Source organism: Electrona antarctica, assembly GCF_951216825.1.
Source record: "Electrona antarctica genome assembly, chromosome: 14".
NCBI classification, from domain to species: domain Eukaryota; kingdom Metazoa; phylum Chordata; class Actinopteri; order Myctophiformes; family Myctophidae; genus Electrona; species Electrona antarctica.
The window spans coordinates 3197517-3220464 of NC_136795.1; the positions used below are offsets into that span (position 1 = coordinate 3197517).

The 22948-nt window shown below is 43.0% G+C and overlaps 1 protein-coding gene across 1 annotated transcript in view; it reads right to left on the minus strand.

The window, feature by feature from the left end:
• Window positions 1-22948, minus strand: part of mei1 (meiotic double-stranded break formation protein 1) — a gene marked incomplete at its 5' end in the record, with an annotated part of 203305 nt that overhangs the window by 164685 nt on the left and 15672 nt on the right. Inside the window, 3 exons of the mRNA XM_079519702.1 lie at window positions 5583-5712; window positions 6250-6614; window positions 21573-21678. Coding sequence (XP_079375828.1) covers window positions 5583-5712; window positions 6250-6614; window positions 21573-21678 — 601 coding nt within the window. The remainder of the gene's footprint in view (window positions 1-5582; window positions 5713-6249; window positions 6615-21572; window positions 21679-22948) is intronic.

Here is a 22948-nt window from a genome sequence, read left to right on the forward strand (position 1 = left end):
ATGATTAATTGTCTTGGTTTGTATATTACTGTCGGCTGTAAAAATCAAAGTACTGAGTGGTTCAACCAGGTTAGATTCCATGAGTTTCCATTTAGGGCTCATCTTATTATTCATCCAGATTAGAATTGGTTTTAACTGTGCTGCGTAATAATAATGAGTTAAATTAGGTACTCCAAGACCACCTCTGTCTTTATTTTGTTGCAGGGTTTTAAGTTTAACTCTTGGCTTCTTTTCATCCCATATGAATTTTCTTAGCAGACCCTCCCAAACGTGGAGACATGTGGGCGATACGTATAATGGTAGATTTTGGAAAAGGAAAAGGAAACGTGGCAAAACATTCATTTTAATAATCTTAATTCTTTCCAGTAGGGTGGAGGGTATAATTCTCCATCTGCTCAAGTCTTGCTTTACAGAGTTTTCCAGTGGCTCATAATTACAGTCATATAGTCTATCTAAATTATTGGGTATGGTTACTCCCAGATATCTGACTTTGTTCTGATCCCATTTGATATTAAACTGTTTTTTGAAATTGTTTTCCAGCTGACCACCTACTAACATAGCTTCTGTTTTATTTAGATTTAACTTGTATCCAGACATAGCACCATAGTTTGTTATTTCATCTAATAATACTGGTAAGGATTTACGTATTTCTGTAAGGTACACTATGATATCATCCGCATACATTGACAGTTTGTGTTCTCCTTCCTTCAAAATAACTCCCTTAATTTTATTATTTTCTCTAATGTATTCTGCTAGAGGTTCGATACATAAATTAAAAATTTGAGGTGATATCGGATCTCCTTGTTTTATTCCTCTTTTCAGGGAGAAAGTCTTGGATAACATCCCATTAACCCGTACTCTTGCATTTGGTTCTTTATACATTCCCTTCATTAACTTAATGAATGTCTCATGAAATCCAAACTTCTCACATACTCCAAATAAAAAGATCCAGGAGACCCGGTCGAAAGCCTTTTCGGCGTCCAAGGTCAAGGTCAACATCTGTTGTTTTGTTTCTACCGTTTGGTCTATAATGTTAAGAGCACGTCTCACATTATCACTTAGTAGGCGGTTCCTAACAAAACCTGTTTGGTCTAAGTTAATTATATCTGGGAGTACCAGTGAGAGTCTGTTGGCTATAATTGAAGTGAAAATCTTTTGATCTACATTTAAAAGAGATATCGGTCTGTAGGATGAACAAACTGTCAGGTCTTTTCCTTCTTTTGGTATAACCGTAATAACTGCTGAATTCCATGTGTCTGGCCACTTCCCTGTTTGTAGTATATCATTGAAAACTCTGCATAGAATAGGTGACACCAAGGGTCTAAAGCACTTGTAAAATTCATTTGTGAAGCCGTCACTTCCTGGGCTCTTTCCAGTTTTACCTTTCTGGATTACCTTTGTAATTTCTGTCTCTGTTATTGGTTTAATTAATTCGTTATTTTGATTTTCAGTTAGTGTAGGAAGGTTTAAAGGTGTTAGGTACTCTTTAATTTTTACATCTACTATTTCTGGGGTATAGAGCTTTTGATAATAGTCTCTGAAACATGCTGCTATTTTTGATTTCCCTCTGTTGGGTATATCATTTTCATCCATAATAGTTACTATTGCAGTTTTTTCTTTCTGTTTCTTTAATTTGGTTGCTAGCATTTTCAGCGCTTTTGGACTATTGTCATAATAGGTTTGTCTACACATCATGAGGTCCTTTTCAATTTCTTGTATTTCAATTGTGTCCAATTCCCTTTTAGCTGCATTCAATTGTTTATGTGTTTCTTTATTTTTATTTCTTTCATGCTGTACTTGTAATCTTTTTATTTTATTTTCCAGGACTGTTTTTTCTCTTTCTCTATTCCTCTTTTTATGAGATGAGTATGCTATTATTTCCCCTCTTATTGTGGCTTTTGCAGCTTCCCACAGTATGGTTGATGACACTTCCTCATTATCGTTTATCTCAAGATAAGACTTCACGCTTTGTTGATTTTATCCTTAAAATACTGATCATCAAGCAGGGAATTATTTAACCTCCATAAAGTTTCCCCTCGTTCCCTTTTCAGATTTAGTACCATTATGACTGGTGCGTGATCCGTTATTGCTATGGGTAATATTTCACATTGTGTAACTTTTGAGATCTTCCTTTGTAAGTTTTTGGATTATCCGCTTCCTTTTTATTAAATTGTTTAAACCATTTGTATTCAGAGAGATTAATTTAAGTTTTCCCATTCCGCTTCCCTTGGGAGCCAATTACATCATATTCAAAGCCTTTAATCAGCCAAAAAAGAAACAAAAATGAAATATTCATATACAGTGTCAGAACTATAAAAAGTGACAAGCCACCCAACCGTGCACTTCCAGCGTATGTAACCTCTCTATGGTTACGTGAGGTATTCCACATTATTATATTTATGTGAAAAGAAGAGTTTTCAATAGAAAACTCATGCCACAGGATGGTCCATGTGGACAATATGAGATTAATTAACCCCATATTTGCGTGGTGGACTGCATGCGAGTACATGTCCCTCCTCCGTCTCTCGTCAAAATATTCAAATTTCAAATTCACAAAAACCAAAACAATAAATAAATAATAATAATACTTGCAATAAAAATCTAAAACTCCATTGCCCATGCTTCATTTTTATATTTCATTTATATGTAAGCACCTCTCTGACTCCCAGACTCCCCCTAAAGAGTCCCAGTAAGTTAAACACACAACAAACAAAAAGAAAAAAATACTGACAAATTATATTCCATAAGTTCCCGGTTTCAAAAAAATAAAAAAAAGTCTCCCATTCAGGCTCATGATACCACTGTTTAGAGACTAAACCCATCTGCATGGGCTATAATTATGTCTATATAAGGCAGAGAGAAACGGGGGGAGCACAAAGTGAAAGGTAGGCTAGTAATAACTAATAATACAATTGACAATAATAGCAGCCGTATGTCATGCATGTGTCCACACTCACACAAGCCCGAGCCTGTTGTCCACATTCACGCCTGAGTAAACCTACATATAGGACACATTGTTGAGCATGCAGCCTTCGTGGCCGCACACTCATATTATACCCACGTGCACACGCACGTACGGGCGCACACGTCCACCCACCTACACACACGCACACACATACACACACGCCTCCTACATTCCCCCGTTCTCTGTACACATGCATACATGACCGCTGTGGCGCATGTGCCCATATAGAAGGGAACATAAAAAAAACAACATCTGTAAACGTTAGGGCACAGAATAGTAAATAAAAAACAATGTTGAAATGTAAGTTCTAACTGAGACAAAAATAGGAGAGAGAGAGAGAAAGAGAGAAGAGACGGGCAATGAGAGTGGAGGCAGAGAGAGAGAGAGAGAGAGAGAGAGAGAGAGAGAGAAAGAAAGAAAAAAGCGCACTACGCACTAAAGTCCCCTCCCCCCCCCCCCCCCCCCCCTCCAAACAAACCTCCCCCTCCCTATACCTCCCTCGTTTAATTCAATAGGCCTATCTCACAGCCCGTTTTTCACGCCCACTTCCGGTAAATAGTGGTGACTTTAACATGAGCATTTACACGTTTTTTTCTCTGGAGAATCTAAGTACATTTTCTAATGTAAAAATGTGACAGACCAATATTATTATGAAGCAAACAATATGGTAAATCAGCTCGAACAGATAGAACAAACCTTACCTTGATAAAACAAAAGTTGTAGACTTCTTAAATTACCTCTGTTAACATGAAGCGTCTATGGAGTGACGTCACGCTATCACCACTAACCCCGAAAGGGGGCGTATTAAGGGGGGCGGGGAAATTCTGTGAGATAGGCTTATTCCAGACCCCAAAGTTCATTCAAACTCAAACATTAATAGTAATAATATTACAGAGCTTTTGAGGCGGGTAGAAGTAATAATTAGGTAGGCTAAGAGAACTAAACAAAAATAATAAGAAGTCCAGTAGGCTAAAATCTAACTCAGTCATTTTATAGTCATACCTTAAAGTTTTTCAGACGGCTCGCCACTGTCCTTCCATATCTCCTCTAGAGAGGTGTTAATGGCTCTCCATTGTACGTCGTGGGGAAGGACAAAAGAAAGACCCGTCCAGTAGTCTGCATTCATATGAAAGATGTCACTCATATCCTGAGTTCTTCCCTGAATTCTTCCAAGATGCTGGCAACTGTCTCTTCATCCCCGCCGCTTTCCTGGAAGGGTGTAGATTTAACCCCTTCTTTGCGCGGCGCGCCGCGCTGCGCTCCGAGGCACGGCTCTGCTGAGATTAATCCCTTGGCCCGTAGTTTTGCCTCTGCATCCTCTGGGGTGTCATATATGGTAAAAGACGCATCTTCTCCGAAGACCTTCAGTTTAGCCGGGTGTATTATAAACGACTTTATGTTGTTCTCCTTCAGTTGTTGTCTTATTGGGGCATATCTGCGTTTTTCCTTTTGTACCTTATGTGGCACGTCACGGTCGAAATAAATACGTTTATCTCCGACCGTGATGTCTTTTGTCGACCAGGCTGTTTTTAGAGCCTTCTGACATGTGTTCCACTCCATGAAGCGCACCACAAAAGACCGGGGTGTTGCGCCCTCACCGACCGGCTTTTTGGCGAGGGAGCGGTGGGCTGCCACGATATGTAAAGTGTCCAAAGGCATCTCCAACTTTTCCACCAATATGGATTTAATAAAACCGGTCATCCCCCTCTAATCCTTCAGCGACTTGATAAATACGTATGTTATTTTGTCGGGATTTATTCTCCATATAATCCAACTTTTCCTCCATCTTCTTTTGTTCTCGTAGCAGACGTTTCAGAGCGGTGTTTGTTGTCACCTCTCTTTCTTCCAGCTGATTGATCCGATCCTCTGCTTCTTTGATCTTTCCTGTGGTTTCCTTCAGATCGGTGCGGACTTCTTTTATGTCAGTTTTCATTTGTTTAATCTCAGACGAAAAAGTCTCAAAGTCCAATCTGAGGCCACCAATTTGTTTGGTGATATCCTCTTTGAGCTCACCCAGCATTGTTTTGAGCGTAGTTTCCAGGCTGCTCGTTGCCATTTGTTTGTTTGACACGTGTTTTTTCTTTTCCTTTCCTTTTCTAATAATTACTATCACTGCGTAACTAGTAAATGTTCAGATAAGCATTTGTCACAATGTTATTTGTGACAAATGGTACAGTACCATGGCTGTTCAACTAAAAAGTTCAGAAAGTGAGAAAGCCAAGGGGCCGGGCGCCGGACTTATTTCCATACTTATCCAGACCTGGAAATTACTAAAATCTAATTCCATACATTCCATAATTTAGTGTAGGAACCCTGCTTAATGTAAATCGCTCTGGATTAAGAGCGTCTGCTAAATGCCTAAATTGTAAATTGTATAGGTTTTAAAACCAGACCAGCAACATGATTTTTTTTTAAATATCGGCGCATCGGGTTTTTCATATCGGCGCATATCGGTAGACATTTCACCGATACGATATGACCTGATATGTGGTGGTGGTCGTTGCCTGTTCCCTGTTCACAGAACTGGTATTCAAATGCTAATATGGTGGCGGGGCGGGGGGGCACCCATGACAGTTATAAGAACTATTCGCCACTGTATACGGGGACCATTTCTCACCCAGGCAGTTGACGAGGAGCTGATGGGAGCGGGCGTTATCCAGCGTCTGCAGCAGCAGGACACACACTCTGTCCCGCAGCGCTGTGGGCAGAGCCTGGACCAGGGAGCCCCCGGAGGCACCGCACACCACCTGCAAAGCACATTTTAGTCACCTGGAATGTTTTAGTGTTAGTCCAGTTTTAGTCGACTAAATGTCATAAGATTAAACTAAATCTACAGTTGATTCAGTCGACTAAAATTTATTTTGGCGGGCCTTGATGCCGTCGTAATGACTGATTTTACACTTGCTGAAAATAGCAGATCTATAAGCTACAAGTTGCGAGCTTGTAGATCAGGTATTTTTAGCATGCAAGCAAGTGTTGTCCACTATAGTCCCTTCCTAACATTTTAGTCTAGTTTTTATTTATTGATGAAATTGTCAATATATTTAGTCCTAGTTTTAGTCATCAGAGCTTAGTTTTCATTTAGTTTCCATGTAGTTTTCAGTGAAAAAAGATGGTTGACGATAAACACTGACCTGCAGCAGGTAGAGAACGGACGCCCTCAGGCCCTCGTCTGGATACAGCACGGCCGAACACAGATAAACACTGACCTGCAGCAGGTAGAGAACGGATGCCCTCAGGCCCTCGTCTGGATGCAGCACGGCCGAACACAGATAAACACTGACCTGCAGCAGGTAGAGAACGGACGCCCTCAGCCCCTCGTCTGGATACAGATAAACACTGACCTGCAGCAGGTAGAGAACGGACGCCCTCAGGCCCTCGTCTGGATACAGCACGGCCGAACACAGATAAACACTGACCTGCAGCAGGTAGAGAACGGACGCCCTCAGCCCCTCGTCTGGATACAGCACGGCCGAACACAGATAAACACTGACCTGCAGCAGGTAGAGAACGGACGCCCTCAGCCCCTCGTCTGGATACAGCACGGCCGAACACAGATAAACACTGACCTGCAGCAGGTAGAGAACGGACGCCCTCAGCCCCTCGTCTGGATACAGCACGGCCGAACACAGATGCTCCAACAAGGGCACTGCAAGATGGATGGGAACAGAGAGAACTCCTCATTGTCAACAGGGATCATCCAGTGTGTGTGCGACTGTGCGACTGTGCGACTGTGCGACTGTGCGTGCGTGCGTGCGTGCGTGCGTGCGTGCGTGCGTGCGTGCGTGCGTGCGTGCGTGCGTGAAAAAAAGAAGAAGAAGAAACAAAAAGATATATATATCCTTGTCTGGGTACAGCAGAGTACAATAAAGATATATATATATCCTTGTCTGGGTACAGCAGAGTACAATAAAGATATATATATCCTTGTCTGGGTACAGCAGAGTACAATAAAGATATATATATCCTTGTCTGGGTACAGCAGAGTACAATAAAGATATATATATATATCCTTGTCTGGGTACAGCAGAGTACAATAAAGATATATATATATATCCTTGTCTGGGTACAGCAGAGTACAATAAAGATATATATATATATCCTTGTCTGGGTACAGCAGAGTACAGTAAAGATATATATATCCTTGTCTGGGTACAGCAGAGTACAATAAAGATATATATATCCTTGTCTGGGTACAGCAGAGTACAATAAAGATATATATATCCTTGTCTGGGTACAGCAGAGTACAATAAAGATATATACTGTATATCCTTGTCTGGGTACAGCAGAGTACAATAAAGATATATATATCCTTGTCTGGGTACAGCAGAGTACAATAAAGATATATACTGTATATCCTTGTCTGGGTACAGCAGAGTACAATAAAGATATATATATATATCCTTGTCTGGGTACAGCAGAGTACAATAAAGATATATATATCCTTGTCTGGGTACAGCAGAGTACAATAAAGATATATATATATATCCTTGTCTGGGTACAGCAGAGTACAATAAAGATATATATATCCTTGTCTGGGTACAGCAGAGTACAATAAAGATATATATATATCCTTGTCTGGGTACAGCAGAGTACAATAAAGATATATATATCCTTGTCTGGGTACAGCAGAGTACAATAAAGATATATATATCCTTGTCTGGGTACAGCAGAGTACAATAAAGATATATATATATCCTTGTCTGGGTACAGCAGAGTACAATAAAGGGCACTAGAAGATAGTGAAAAGACGGGAAGGTTACAGAGTGTTGTTCTATGTGAAAAAGGGGAATGGCAGGAAAGGAGAAAAACATTCTATGCTATGCACATCTAGGGTTTGAATGTGAAGGTGAACATTATAAATGCACCATATCTACGTGACTCCGGTCCAGCTGACCATGGGCCCGTTTCTTTTTCTCAATTATGTTTGTGTGATATGATCAGGCCTGTACATAACTGGTACGCCAGTGCGCATGCGTCGTCAAAACGTTTTGTGCGCGACACATCAAAAGGCATGCCAAGCGCATTTGCGTACCAACAGCTGAGACAGGAATCTAGAGATTCCTCCTCCTGACATAACATTCCTGCAGCGCGCTGCACACAGCCAGCTGAGCCAGGAACCCAACGTGCCTAAACGTCCTGTTACTCCTGTAAGTATAGCTCTGGTCCATAACTCTAATGCCGTTGCCGTTTAGAGCTAGCCTGATTATCAGACTGTAGCTTTCTTGAAGCTTCAGTCTGACATTGTCTCCTGTCTGAGCGATTTCAAGGGGGAGGGGATTAGAATTTCCCTCAACCAGTAGCCATTGGTGTTGTTTTTCCCTCCTTCCTCTGTGTGTTGCGCTGCGTGATGACGCTGAAAACGGGACTCGGCGCTGATTGGTTGTTCGTTAGACCCACCCCCACCACCGATTCTCATTGGATAATACATTTTTGTACCGAAGAAATGATAGGTTCACAGCACAACACCAGACCAAGAGACGCAGTCCACTCAGAGAGTGGGCGGGGTCTTTGGGCTGGATCCAGGCTAGTTTAGAGCTATGTTACCGATATGACTTCCGGGGCTCGCATAAATGCAGACCAGCCTCTCGTCTTTAGCGTAAATAAAAAGAACGTTTTTGCTTCTCACCAATACATAGGCGGGTTGAGTCATTACAAAGCCTACTTTCCTTAGTGGAAGCACTCTGAGCCCCCCCACCACATGTATAAAAAGTACTTTTTGGCCAAAAAGCGATTATTTTTCCACCAGAAAAAAATACTTTTAGTTACTCCGCTGCGCCCTCTACCGATATTGCCAAGAGAAAACCCTCATACAGAATATTTTTCCTCCGGTGAAAAGAAATCCCTGAGTGGTCATTGTTTATCACATTCTGGACGGGAACCCCTTTTGGTGTTTTAACTAAGCATTATGTTATACTTTAGCTATTTAAAAATAGCAGATCTACAAGATCTTGTAGGTCTGCTATTTTTGAAAAATCGTGAAAATGCGGCACAAATCTTTGAATATATATATATTCTTTCAGAAGACGTTTTTCTTATTTCGACGCCAGGCCTAAATGGGTTATAGATAAATCCCCGACACAAAGCGGAGGTGGTTAAAACATTTTCAGGGCTTTAAATTGATTGATCAAACGATATGCCCTGCTTATTACGCGTTTCCCGCTATTTGTTTTATGTGTCTAAATCGCCGAATTTTTATAATTAAAAAGAAAGTCAGTCGTTCCGCGGAGCAGGGGGAGAGAGCTTCATGTTATGATGACGAAACCGGAAATCAAAACTTAAGCTGGGCTGCAAGGGCTTCTGGGAAATTGAGTCCAATGCAAGTGGACGGGGGTTTTGTCTGACTACAACAGCCTCACACGTCCCCCCTCCATTCTGCTTGGCAAGATGGCGATTTGGTGCGCTGGAATGTAAACAAACGGCGCAAGCTATTTTCGGCGGAATTTCGAGGAAAAAAAGCCCAGATACTTCAGCGTATGATCTAAAGGTATTTGATCTAAATGAGCGGTGCGCCCGTCACCGATCTGCTGTTTAGGTACACGGGGGATTCGGAGTCCCTAACGTTGGGACTGATGCGCTTGATCCGAGTCCCTAAAAAGCAGATCCAATTCATCGCCAAAAAAATGATAAAAATTATTGCTCATTTTATATTCAATAAATATATATTCCATCCATCCATGAGTTGCCCTGACTGAATCGCAGTTCTTTTGCATAATGGTCATAATCGTGTCCCTTCGTTTTCCAAAGTTGCGGCCAAATAGCAAATCTACAAGTTCACAACACCTCGCGATGCGGTTCGTTGCGAGCTTGTAGATCAGGTATTGCCACTATAAAAGTGTAACATTATAATTATTTCTTTTCATTATTAGTACCAGTCAATGTCAGTCATTTCTTTGTGCAGTGGCGTGCACAGATAGACACTAGGGGGTGCTAGAGCACCCCCTGCCCTTTTGGCAATGTGCCCTTTTGAAGAAAAAAAAGAAGAAAAAAAACATTTTTTTCTCTTTTTTTTCTTTTTTTTAAAAATAGCAGACCTACAAGCTCATAGCGCGCCACTCGGTGGCGCGCTATGAGCTTGTAGATCTGCTATTTTTCAATAGCTAAAGCATAACATAATGCTAACACCAAAAGGGGTTCCCGCCCATAATGGATTAAGGCAACCGGCCGGTTCCACGCGCTGCACAAGGTGCCCTTTTTTAACTTGAGCACCTGCCCCTCTAAATGTCTGTGCACGCCACTGGGCACGTTGCGAGCTTGTAGATCAGGTATTATTACTATAAAAGTGTAACATTATAATTATTTCTTTTCATTATTAGTACCAGTCAATGTCAGTCATTTCTTTGTGTATTTAAGTTATTCCATGTACTCTATCTTCCCTGTGCAATGCGACAAAAATGTCAAACTGTCAAACAAAAAAAGAATCAAATCCTTAATCGCCATTTCGTGATCGTGATAGCCCTAGTGTAGAGGCTATATATTTATTTTGTGCAGTCATGTGGTAAAATGCTTTTGACAGTCCACCGATAACGGTGAAAACACTGGGAAAAATCTACATGGAAAAAAAGGGAAAGAAAATAAAATCAGAGAAGAGGCAGAGAAGGTTCCAGACACACTGACTGGCAGAGTTGGCAGAAAAAGTACTCAAATCTGTTACTTGAGTAAAAGTAGCAATACTGCAATATAGAAATATTTACTGTAAGTAAAAGGCCTGACTCACACGGTCACAACAGATTGATGTATGCTTGTTGTATACAAAGGGTGTGATACAGGTTGCCCCAATGCATTTCCAATGGGAGTCACATGGTTTGACACAACATTTGTGTTGTATGAGGGGGAGGGGCGCAGTCGAAACACAACCGAAAGACAGCTTGTAGTCCAAAATGTTGTATCAAACCATGTGACTTCCATTGGAAATGCATTGGGGCGGCCATGACACTTACAACATTCATACAACAAGCATGCATCAATGTTTTAAAGGTCTGAGTGAGGCCAAAGTCTGGAATTCAAAGTGTGCTTCAGTAAAAGTCCAAAAGTAATGGCAACAAAATGTACTGAAAGTATGAAAAGTACTCATTATCCAGAATGGCCCATTTTCTCCATGTGTAAAATGTTGCTCCCGACCGCTCAAAATCAATAGACTGTGGTGATGGGCAAGCTCTGATTCATTTATTTTATTGGTCTCCCAACCTCATAATATTTGCCCCGTATTTCAGACGACGTGATGAGTACAGGCCTATACCGTTATTGAATTTGCACCTCCCTATTTACTTTTATCACAGCCGAGACAGAAATGTAATTTCCTTCTTTTTTTAGAAATAAATCTTGCTTCCCTCTCTTTTTCCAAAACAAAAAAAAACAGTTTTGGGTTTTCATGCAGGTGTTATTTATGGGCGGGCAGGTCATTTCCATACTCAAACCTTTGGACGCAGTTCATCATTCTGTATTCATATTTCATATTCAGCACTGGTGATAGTTATGGAAATAACTTCCTACCGTATGTCTGTCTGTCTGTCTGTCTGTCTGTCTGTCTGTCTGTCTGTCTGTCTGTCTGCCTGTCTGTCTGCCTGTCTGCCTGTCTGTCTGTCTGCCTGTCTGTCTGTCTGTCTGTCGGTGAGAAGCCATCAGCATAATACTGTTATTTATTTATAAAGCTATTTTATTAATCCATACTGGGTGGGAACGGGGAACCCCTTTTGGTGTATAAAGCATTATGTTATACTTTAGCTATTGAAAAATAGCAGATCTACAAGCACTGAGTGCCGCGCTACGAGCTTGTAGATCTGCTATTTTCGAATGTGGCGCAAATCTTTGAATAATATATTCTTTCAGAGCGAACGTTTTTAACTCAAATCTTTGCTTCTGGGGGGGGGGGGGGGGGTCCCTGGAAAAACATATTTTCCGATGGGGGTCTGCGGCCAAATCCAGATAATTCTGGGGGTCCTTGACATGAAATAGGTTGAGCACCACTGACAGAAACGTAGGTTTTTCAGAAAACTTTTAGGATTTAGAAGACATTTTTTTTATAATCGGCCTCAGGTCTAAATGGGTTAAATGGCTCACATCGAACCCAGGACTCAAGGTGGGTGCTGGCGGTGTGTTTCCTCCTCCACGTCATTAGTGCCCATACCCGAGGCGGGGTTGGTGAAAGGGCCTTTCTGTGTGGAGTTTGCATGTTCTCCTCGTGTCCCCTAGGGTAGGTACTGTACCCTCACAAAAAACATGCAGTAATCCTGGTCTCTAAACTGCCTCCCCCTGGCCAGCCGGGGCGCCTGATGGAGGGGAAAGGAACTGGTCTCTAAACTGCCTCCCCCTGGCCAGCCGGGGCGCCTGATGGAGGGGAAAGGAACTGGTCTCTAAACTGCCTCCCCCTGGCCAGCCGGGGCGCCTGATGGAGGGGAAAGGAACTGGTCTCTATACTGCCTCCCCCTGGCCAGCCGGGGCGCCTGATGGAGGGGAAAGGAACTGGTCTCTATACTGCCTCCCCCTGGCCAGCCGGGGCGCCTGATGGAGGGGAAAGGAACTGGTCTCTATACTGCCTCCCCCTGGCCATATAATATATAATTATATAATATAAGGAGGAAGAACCTTTTTCCAAAAAGTGTACAGTATTTGTTAAAATCATGCTTTTATGTGGACACGCCCACCAGTTCATTAAGTATGCCTGGTTTGCCTGGTGGGTGGTGATGGGTGGTGATCCAGCTGAACTGAAGCCGCACCCACAGCTGTAGTTGTATGATAAAGGGGGAGGGATTAGGGGAGGGGCTGATAGTGTGATGTCACTATATTACTGTTTATTTCATTGGCCCGTTTGACTGTCAAGGGTTCAGCCTCCAGGAAGAAACCCTAAATACAAAGTTAATTAATACACCATTGCACATAAAAACGACTCCAGGGTGTCTAATGAAGTACTGTCACCTCATAGACACATGAAAAACTGGAAAAATACAAAAATGGTGCACTCCATCTTCAAGGATTAAGGATGACTTAACGTCGAACTCCCTTCTTTATAAGGCTACGTCCAGCCAGAATCACCTTGTCGGGAAAATAAACTTGCGAAGCTGACCCAAATTCTAAATCTAACCTCCTTAACTTTACGACTTGGTTCAAAACCTAAATATAGTCAAGACAGACCAGACCCTTGGTAATATCTTCCCCTGTGTTTGGTATCTTCCCTCTCAGTCTCCACAACTTCCATCTAAAGGGAATCTAAATTAAACCAGTACCTTAACCCATTCTGGGCGGGAACCCCTTTTGGTGTTTTAAGCATTCTGTTCTACTTTAGCTATTGAAAAATAGCAGATCTACAAGCTCATAGCACGGCACCGAGTGCAGGTCTGCTATTTTTGAGTGGTGTAAACCACTCCTACAACTGGCTTTGTTAGTTTACGTGTCTGTCCGTCTGTCTGTGCTCAAAAAATGAGCATGGTTGATGCTGATTGGTTGATGCTGATTTCATTACGTCAGACATTACGTCAGACCACAGCTGATCAGTCTATATAAGACCTTACACCACTCAGTTCACACGGGTGTGATTTTTTTTTTATCGTGAAAATGTCCCTCAAATCTTCCTCTGAATATATATTGAGAACAACATATTTTCAGATGGGGAGGGGGGGGGGGGGGGGTCCTTGACATGAAATATTGAACACCACTGATATAGAAAACTGTCAGGATTTAGAAGACTAAATGGGTTAACACAGGTACAGTATGCTCTCAGGCGGGCGGAGCTTGGATTTAATGAGTGAGTGAGGGAGGGAGGGAGGGAGGGAGGGGGGAGGGAGGGAAGGAGGGAGGGCGGGGGAAGGGAGGGGGGGAGGGAGGGAAGGAGGGAGGGAGGGAGGGAGGGGGAAGGGAGGGGGGGAGGGGAGAGTGAATAAGAGAGATCAGGAGCCAGGAGGGGACACTCGCTGAAAGAAAGGATCAGAGAAAGAGCGAGGACAGGGAGAAGACGGCAGGAGGAAAGAGAAAAAAGTGGAGTGAGTGGAGTTACAGACTGAACAAGGGAGAGAAGCTCAGGCCCAGCTGTTCGGTGAAGTGGATCAAAACCAAACGCCTGCAGGACATGTTTGATTAAAACCAAAATATGTGAGACGCATACTGACTGAGATAGAGAGAGAACGGGGGAGGGTGTAGAGAGGGGGAGAGAGGGAGAGAGAGAGAGAGAGAGAGAGAGAGAGAGAGACGCAGACGGGGCAAGGGGTTGTGGATAAAGGTAAAAGGTAAAAGATGAGAGATGAGAGATGAGAGCTTCAGGTAGAAGCAGAAGAGGAGGGAGAGAGGAGAGGTGAGAATGAATGGGAGAGAGATGGAGGGAGAGAGATGGAGGGAGAGAGATGGAGGGAGAGAGGAGAGGTGAGAATTAATGGGAGAGAGATGGAGGGAGAGAGATGGAGGGAGAGAGGAGAGGTGAGAATGAATGGGAGAAAGATGGAGGGAGAGAGGAGAGGTGAGAATGAATGGGAGAAAGATGGAGGGAGAGAGGAGAGGTGAGAATGAATGGGAGAGAGATGGAGGGAGAGAGATGGAGGGAGAGAGATGGAGGGAGAGAGATGGAGGGAGAGAGGAGAGGTGAGAATGAATGGGAGAAAGATGGAGGGAGAGAGGAGAGGTGAGAATGAATGGGAGAGAGATGGAGGGAGAGAGATGGAGGGAGAGAGATGGAGGGAGAGAGATGGAGGGAGAGATGGAGGGAGAGAGATGGAGGGAGAGAGGAGAGGTGAGAATGAATGGGAGAAAGATGGAGGGAGAGAGGAGAGGTGAGAATGAATGGGAGAGAGATGGAGGGAGAGAGGAGAGGTGAGAATGAATGGGAGAGAGATGGAGGGAGAGAGATGGAGGGAGAGAGATGGAGGGAGAGATGGAGGGAGAGAGATGGAGGGAGAGAGGAGAGGTGAGAATGAATGGGAGAAAGATGGAGGGAGAGAGGAGAGGTGAGAATGAATGGGAGAGAGATGGAGGGAGAGAGATGGAGGGAGAGAGATGGAGGGAGAGAGATGGAGGGAGAGAGGAGAGGTGAGAGGTAATGTCAGGGTGATGAAGGGTGGGAGAATGAAGAACTGAGAACTATAGATTAGGTGTAACTTAAGGAAGGAGAGAGAGAGAGGAAGAGGAAGAGGGGGGAAAAGAGGCAGAGGCAAAAGGGGTGCATGGGAAGAAGAGAAATAATCAAAGAGTCACGCACTACTGTACGTGCGTGCGTGCGTGCGTGTGTGTGTGCGTGCGTGCGTGCGTGCGTGCGTGCGTGCGTGCGTGCGTGCGTGCACAGTTAGAGAGATCCGAGAGGTCTGATGAAACGATCTCTTCTTTACATTCTGTTTGTGATTCTGTAGCTTCACCTCCGCCAGCTCTACCGTCCATCCGTCTCCTCCCCTTTACAGACTCTATCTTCCACTCTCGTCACTTCTCTCCATAACTTTACCCCTCTGTCAGGGCCTTTTGGACGATGACATCGACCCACGTAGCCGGAAGGGTTATGGGGGGGGTGGTGGGTTATTGGGGGTCAATCTGTGTGTGTGTGTGTGTGTGTGTGTGTGTGTGTGTGTGTGTGTGTGTGTGTGTGTGTGTGTGTGTGTGTGTGTGTGTGTGTGTGTGCTGTCATTAGTGCAAACAGCCCCACAGAGCCTCGCTGACTGACAGGCCTCAGACAGACAGGTGCACACAGTCAATACTGGCTGCCCGCATCTAGCATCAGCAACCCTGCAGGGGCTGCAGTGCAACACACACACACACACACACACACACACACACACACACACACACACACACACACACACACACACACACACACACACACACACACACACACACACACACACACACACACACACACACACACACACACACACACACACACACACACACACACACACACACACACACATACACACGCGTGTGTGTGTGTGTGCATGACGCCTAACACCTCATGAAAATACATAACAGTAAAACCACACGGACGGACGCCTGTTCATTCAGGACAACACACACACGCATGCAGTGTTGTTGTCGTCGACTAAAACTAAGACGAAAAATGTTCGTCGACTACCTTTTTCCACTGAGTGAAAACTATTCAAGAGACTATGACTTAAAACTAAAATCAAAATTTCCTGACAAAAACAACACTGCACGCACACACGCACGCACACACGCACGCACGCAAGGGAGGCCTTTGGCTATGTTTCACCAGCTCCGAGCTACGACTGACCGCCAGACGTCATTCAACGTCCCCCCCCACCACCACCCTTGGCTCTCTCTCTCTCTCTCTCTCTCTCTCTCTCTCACTCACTACCCTAACTCTCTCCCACGATGTTAAAGTTACACCTATTTCCTGTTAATAACCTGGGTAAAATGTGCAGCATTGGGAGGTAAATGGGAGACACTTTATTGTGAAGGGACGGCAGGATGAGGAGAGGTGTTGTTGCTGCATAATTGTCGAGAGTAATAGCTGCATGTGATATTGGACAGTCAAAACTATGTGTCAATACGCCTGTATCAACAGAACCATTATGTCATAGGTACATATGGGGCCTCATTTGGTCATGAAACGGGCCTCCAGATTCCTAAGGCCGCACACACGGCACGCACGCACACACGCACACACACACTCACACGCACACACATTAAGAGTGCACACATAACACAAACACACAAATGTATACTCGGTGTTCAGTCACACACGCATAGCTTTCATCTACAGACAGATAAACACCGTGGCGTGATGATGACACACCTTTCAGATTGATTACTAGACAAATAAATAGAGCGATAAATGGGAGGAACAGTTCAGTGGCAGGGCAGGTGGCGTATTATACAGGAGAGATGTAATCACTGTGTGTTTTGTGAGGAGAGGGTGGGCTATAGGGAGGCGTTAAGAAGTACATCATCTCCTCCCTGCTAGGACAGGACACGCAAATTCACTCACGCACGCACGCACGCACGCACGCACGCCGCACGCACGCACGCACGCACGCACGCACGCACGCACGCACGCACGCACGCACGCACGGGGCACGATGTATCAGTGTGTGTATGTATATATGTATTTATTTTTTCCTTGATGTGTTTTGATGTGATTCTATGCTTTGTTATTTCTGATGTTCTTGATGTTGCTTTTGATTGTTGTTTCTAACCTGTCTGTAAAGCACTTTGTAACTTTATGTTTGGAAAGGTGCTAAATAAAATGCATTCATTCATTCATTCATTCATCAGTGTTGTAGTTTTTTGGCAGCAAATTTATATTTTAGTTTTAGTCATAGTCTGTAGTCTTGAATAATTTTCATTCCGTTTTAGTCACATTTTAGTCACCTGGAATGCTTTAGTGTTAGTCTAGTTTTAGTTGAATAAATATCATGAGATTTTAGTCGAATAAAACTACAGTTGATTTAGTCGACTAAAATGTGTTTTGATGGGCCTTGATGCCATGGTAATGGCTGTTTTTACACTTGCTGAAAATAGCCATTCTAGCGCGTTGTGAGTTGTAGATCTGCTATTTTCAGCATGCAACCAATTGTAAAATGACTTATACTGGATCTCTTGTCCACTAGTCCCTTCCTAACATTTTTGTTTAGTTTTTATTTGACAAAATCAACAGTATATTTAGTCATAGTTTTAGTCATCATGGCTTAGTTTTTATTTAAGTTTTTTTTGTCAGTGAAAAAAGGTAGTCGAACATTTTTCGTCATAGTATTAGTCGACGAAAACAACACTGATTCATTTCAAAACGGACACAAGCACACGGTTGTTCTGTGCAAGTGGAACAGCACAGCGCATCGTGGGAGGGGAGCTTCCCCCGCTCCAGGAAATACACGAGAGACGTTGTGTGGCTAAGGCTGAAAACATTATCAGGGCCATCACCCCACCATCACCCCACCATCACCCCATCCAGCCATAGCCTGTTCAAGCCACTGCCGCGCCCACGGCCGGGCAAACGTTACATGAGCATCAAGAGCAGCACCTCCAGACTCTGAAACAGTTTCTACTTGTCAACAATTAGACTTCTGAACAAGAACTAGGACTGGTGACACTGCACAGACTGAACTGAACTGGTCTCTTTTTAGTAGAGACTACCTTATATATACACGTAGGCTACATCACTATTATTTATTTTTACATATTGTACCATGTAGATTAGTCATGTACTATGCACATTATGTTTTTCTTTTAACTGCAATGATGAGCTGCTGCACAAACACGAATTTCACCCATGTTACTTGTAATGTGATGTGACAATAAAGTTAAAGTTAAAAAACTGCTTTTCTTTTCTTCAATATTTCCCAGAATGATACGGGATGGAATAGGAGTAGGACACAGATATTCCAATGTGGAATATGATTTTCCAAGTGCATTCAATGTGAACGTAAAAATTTGGGAACGGGTTGAAACAACAACAACAACAAAAACAAAACAAAAAGAGTCAAAGCAGCTTCAGTGATTGAGTTTAGAACCTCCCTCTATTCTGAGCCAACTGGCTCAGGGGAGAAGAATTAGGTTCATTAAATATTCTTTCACGTCTTTCTGAAACTTTATACTGCCGATACTATTCATGGACCTCTGGTGGGTGGGATGAATCACCCTCTCCTCAATCTTTTATTAACTTCAGAGATCATTGTAAAAAACAAAATCACACAAAGAGAGGTATGACAGCAGAGAGACAGGACTCCACCTCATATGTCTGAGATTAGAAGCAAAGTGTCTGTGTTGTACTGCCTCATGGGATTTTATTTTAATTTTAGATAGGTGGTCTGGAAAGCAAGGTAATTATATATATATATATATAATTATATATATATATATATATATATATATTATATAATTATTAACAAAAACTAACAAAATCAACAAATTACATTTTCGTTGAACTGAACTAAATAAATAAAAACTAACTAAAACTAACTGAAATCATAGACAAAATGCCATTAGTTTTAGTTTAGTTTTCTCGTTACCAACAGTAACTTTTGTTGAGTTTTTATTGTAAAATGGGCCTACTGTACTTACTCTGACCTTTTTGAATCCTGCACCTGACAAATAAAGTATGAACAAACTAAAACTAACACTGAAACTAATAAAAAGCTAAACTAAAACTAAGCGTTGTCACAAAAATCCAAACTAATAAAAACTAGCAAAAACCACTCTAAAAATAACAAACTACACTATACTGGAAAATCCCAAACTATTGTGGCCAGCCACTCAACTATAAAATGACTAATGAGCAGTTACGACTACGAGTAACTAATTACTGAGTAGTATATGACCATTTAAGTCAGATATATAATTATATGCAATGTATCCTGATTCTCCCCATGTTCAGTAGGTAACATGTATTTCACTGTGTTAGTTGTGTTGTACCAAGAGTACGAGCTAATGCCATCCGGTAGGAGATATAGAACTCCACGGTATCTATCTAATAATTTAGCGATCGCTGTCCGTCTGTCTGTCTGTCTGTCTGTCTGTCTGTCTGTCTGTCTGTCTGTCTGTCTGTCTGTCTGTCTGTCTGTCTGTCTGTCTGTCTGTCTGTCTGTCTGTCTGTCTGTCTGTCCGTCCGTCCGTCCGCTTCCGGGTCACCAGTGAAATGCATGTTGGGACGGCGTCCGGGTCACCAGTGAAATGCATGTTGGGACGGCGTCCGGGTCACCAGTGAAATGCATGTTGGGACGGCGTCCGGGTCACCAGTGAAATGCATGTTGGGACGGCGTCCGGGTCACCAGTGAAATGCATGTTGGGACGGCGTCCGGGTCACCAGTGAAATGCATGTTGGGACGGCGTCCGGGTCACCAGTGAAATGCATGTTGGGACGGCGTCCGGGTCACCAGTGAAATGCATGTTGGGACGGCTTCTGGGTCACCAGTGAAATGCATGTTGGGACGGCTTCCAGGTCACCAGTGAAATGCATGTTGGGACGGTGTCCGGGTCACCAGTGAAATGCATGTTGGGACGGCGTCCGGGTCACCAGTGAAATGCATGTTGGGACGGACAAATACTGGGACACACTTTTCCGCGTAACAGACCCACACGGGGAAAACAACTCGGACCCTGATACTACTAGCTACTCTTGCGTCAGTCGACATAACTTCTTCTTTGTGGAAGCATCGCGGCCAACGCAGGGGTTGCGTGGCTGGACAGGGCATGTTAATGTGAACACACGCGCTGTTTCGACACTGAACATCATTTGCTGTTCATATATTCGGAAGGGGTAAGGACTAGTATGTATAATAGATTTAAACACTCATTTGTTCCCCTGTCAATCAAAATGCTCAATCAGAGATTGCCGAATGCACTTTATTGACTAAACTGCACTTTATCAAGGGAATGTGTGCAATATCTCTATTTTGTATGTTTCATGGTGTTTTTCTTATGTGAACGTGTATGTTATTTGTATGCAGCTGTGACTCTGTCTCCAAGACAAATTTCTCCCAAGGGAGACAAATAAAGACAACCTTGAACCTTGAACCTTGAACCTATCTGGCCTGTTGAATATCTCACTGTGTTGAGCAACTAATGTGTTGTGTACTATATGAGGCTAGCACGGAATAAAGCGAAATAATTCTGTGTTGTCTGACACATATGTAAAAGAACTCTTTTGTACACCAGTCTGTTCTGCTTTTAAATCCAAATAGGTAAACCAGAGGATATGTTCTATTGTTCTTGTTCGTGTCTGCTTCTGTGATTTGTGTCCTGTAATGTATCTTTTGTAATGTATTGTGTCTGTCTTGTCTGTATCTTGAACGGTGACGTCATGGACGCAAAACAATAACAATAAAGTTGTATCGTATCGTATCGTATCGTATCGTAAAATCTCAAGACTGAAAATGATGACGGTTTAGGCCGACCAACTGAAGAAATCACAGATTTGAGGCATTAAGGTTGTCCTTTATGACATTCCTGAGACCATTCATGTTTCTGGAAGATGCTTCTAAAACTTGTATTTTTTTTTTAAATAATTTTTATCCCACGATTTTGCAACCCAGTTTTTTTCACCCAGTGCCAATTATCTAGTGTAATCCTGGCCGCTACACTTCCTCTGCCAACCTGGGGGGGCAGCGGACTGACCTCATGCCTCCTTCTATGCATGAGGAGTCCAAGCTGTTTCTTTTCAGTGCATGGAAGGAACACGTTATTCCAACCAGTTCCTTTCCCCTCCATCAGGCGCCCCAGCTGGCCAGGGGGAGGTAGTTTTAGAGACCAGGATTACTGCATGTTTTTTGTGAGGGTACCTACCCTAGGGGACACAGGGAGAACATGCAAACTCCACACAGAAGGCCCTTTCACCAACGCCACCTCAGGTATGGGCACTGATGATGCGGAGAAGGGAACACGACCCCAGCGCCCACAGCGTCGCCAGCGGGAATCGAACCCAGGACCTTCTAGCTGTGAGGCGACAGCACTACCGACTCTGCCACCGTGCCCATTAAAACTTGTATTCTATTGCTAGTTTGACCACTTCACTCTTTCATCTTCAAATTACTAATGACAGTCAATTACTAAACAGCCAATTACTAAACAGCCGATCTACAAGCTCACAGCTTGACCTTGTAGATCTGCTACTTTTCGGTGCGCATGCAGCCATGCTTTTCACAGAAGACACACTATGTAAAAAATTTTGAGTATCTCTCACCGTGATTGGTCACCAGGCTCTGGGGCAGGTTGGGGACAGCTTCCACCAGTCTACCCAGGAAGTTAACGGTGGGCAGGAAACCCCGCATGCTGCGCTGGTCAGACAACTTGGACGTGTGATGGTGGAGCGGAGAGAAGGAGCAGAGACAGAATGGGTAAGAAGAAGCAGGGCAAGGATCTTTTTGTTCAGCACCTGAAAGTTTTTTTGTAGATGTGCGTACTTTTCTCTGGATTCCGTTCTAAGAAGAAGCAGGGGTCACCAACCATGTCCGTATACAAGGCCAAATGTGCAGTGTTGTTTTTGGCAGCAAATTTAGATTTTAGTTTTAGTTCATATAGTCTCTTCAATAGTTTTCATTTAGTTTCAGTCACTTTTTTTCAGTCACCTGGAATGTTTTAGTGTTAGTCTAGTTTTAGTCAACTAAATATCGTAAGATTTTAGTCGACTAAATCTACAGTTGATTTAGTCGACTAAAAGGTATTTTGGCGGGGCTAAATGCTGTCGCAGTGCGACGTGTTGTGAGCTTGTAGATCTGCTATTTTCAGCAAGTGTAAAATCAGTCATTACGACAGCATTTAGCCCCGCCAAAATACCTTTTAGTCGGCTAAATCAACTGTAGATTTAGTCGACTAAAATCTTACGATATTTAGTCGACTAAAATCTTACGATATTTAGTGCCTGAGTTGCAAAAACGAAGAAGAAAAAAAACTGCTTTTCTTTTCTTCAACATTTCCCAGAATGATACGGAATGGAATAGGAGTAGGACACAGATATCCCAATGTGGAATATGATTTTCCAAGTGCATTCAATTTGCACGTCATAATTTGGGAACGGGTTGAAACAACAACAACAAAAACAAAACAAAAAGAGACAGCTTCAGTGATTGAGTTTAGAACCTCCCTCTATTCTGAGCCAACTGGCTCAGGGGAGAAGAATTAGGTTCATTAAATATTCTTTCACGTCTTTCTGAAACTTTATACTGCCGATACTATTCATGGACCTCTGGTGGGTGGGATAAATCACCCTGAATCACCCTCTCCTCAATCTTTTATGCATGCAACAAATATTGTAAAATTACTTATACTGGATCTCTTGTCCACTAGTCCCTTCCTAACATTTTAGTCTAGTTTCTATCTGTTAACGAAATTGTCAGTATATTTAGTCATTTAGTTTCCATTTAGTTTTCGTCAGTGAAAAAAGGTAGTCGACGAACATTTTTCGTCTTAGTTTTAGTCGACAAAAACAACACTGGTTCTGGTTGGTAATAATAGCTGGCTGTGTGATAATAAAATCTTCTCCATGCATTGTCATTTTTTTCCCTTCGCAGATTTTCTATTAACATTCTTTTGATCTGCGACAATGAAAATATTCTTCAT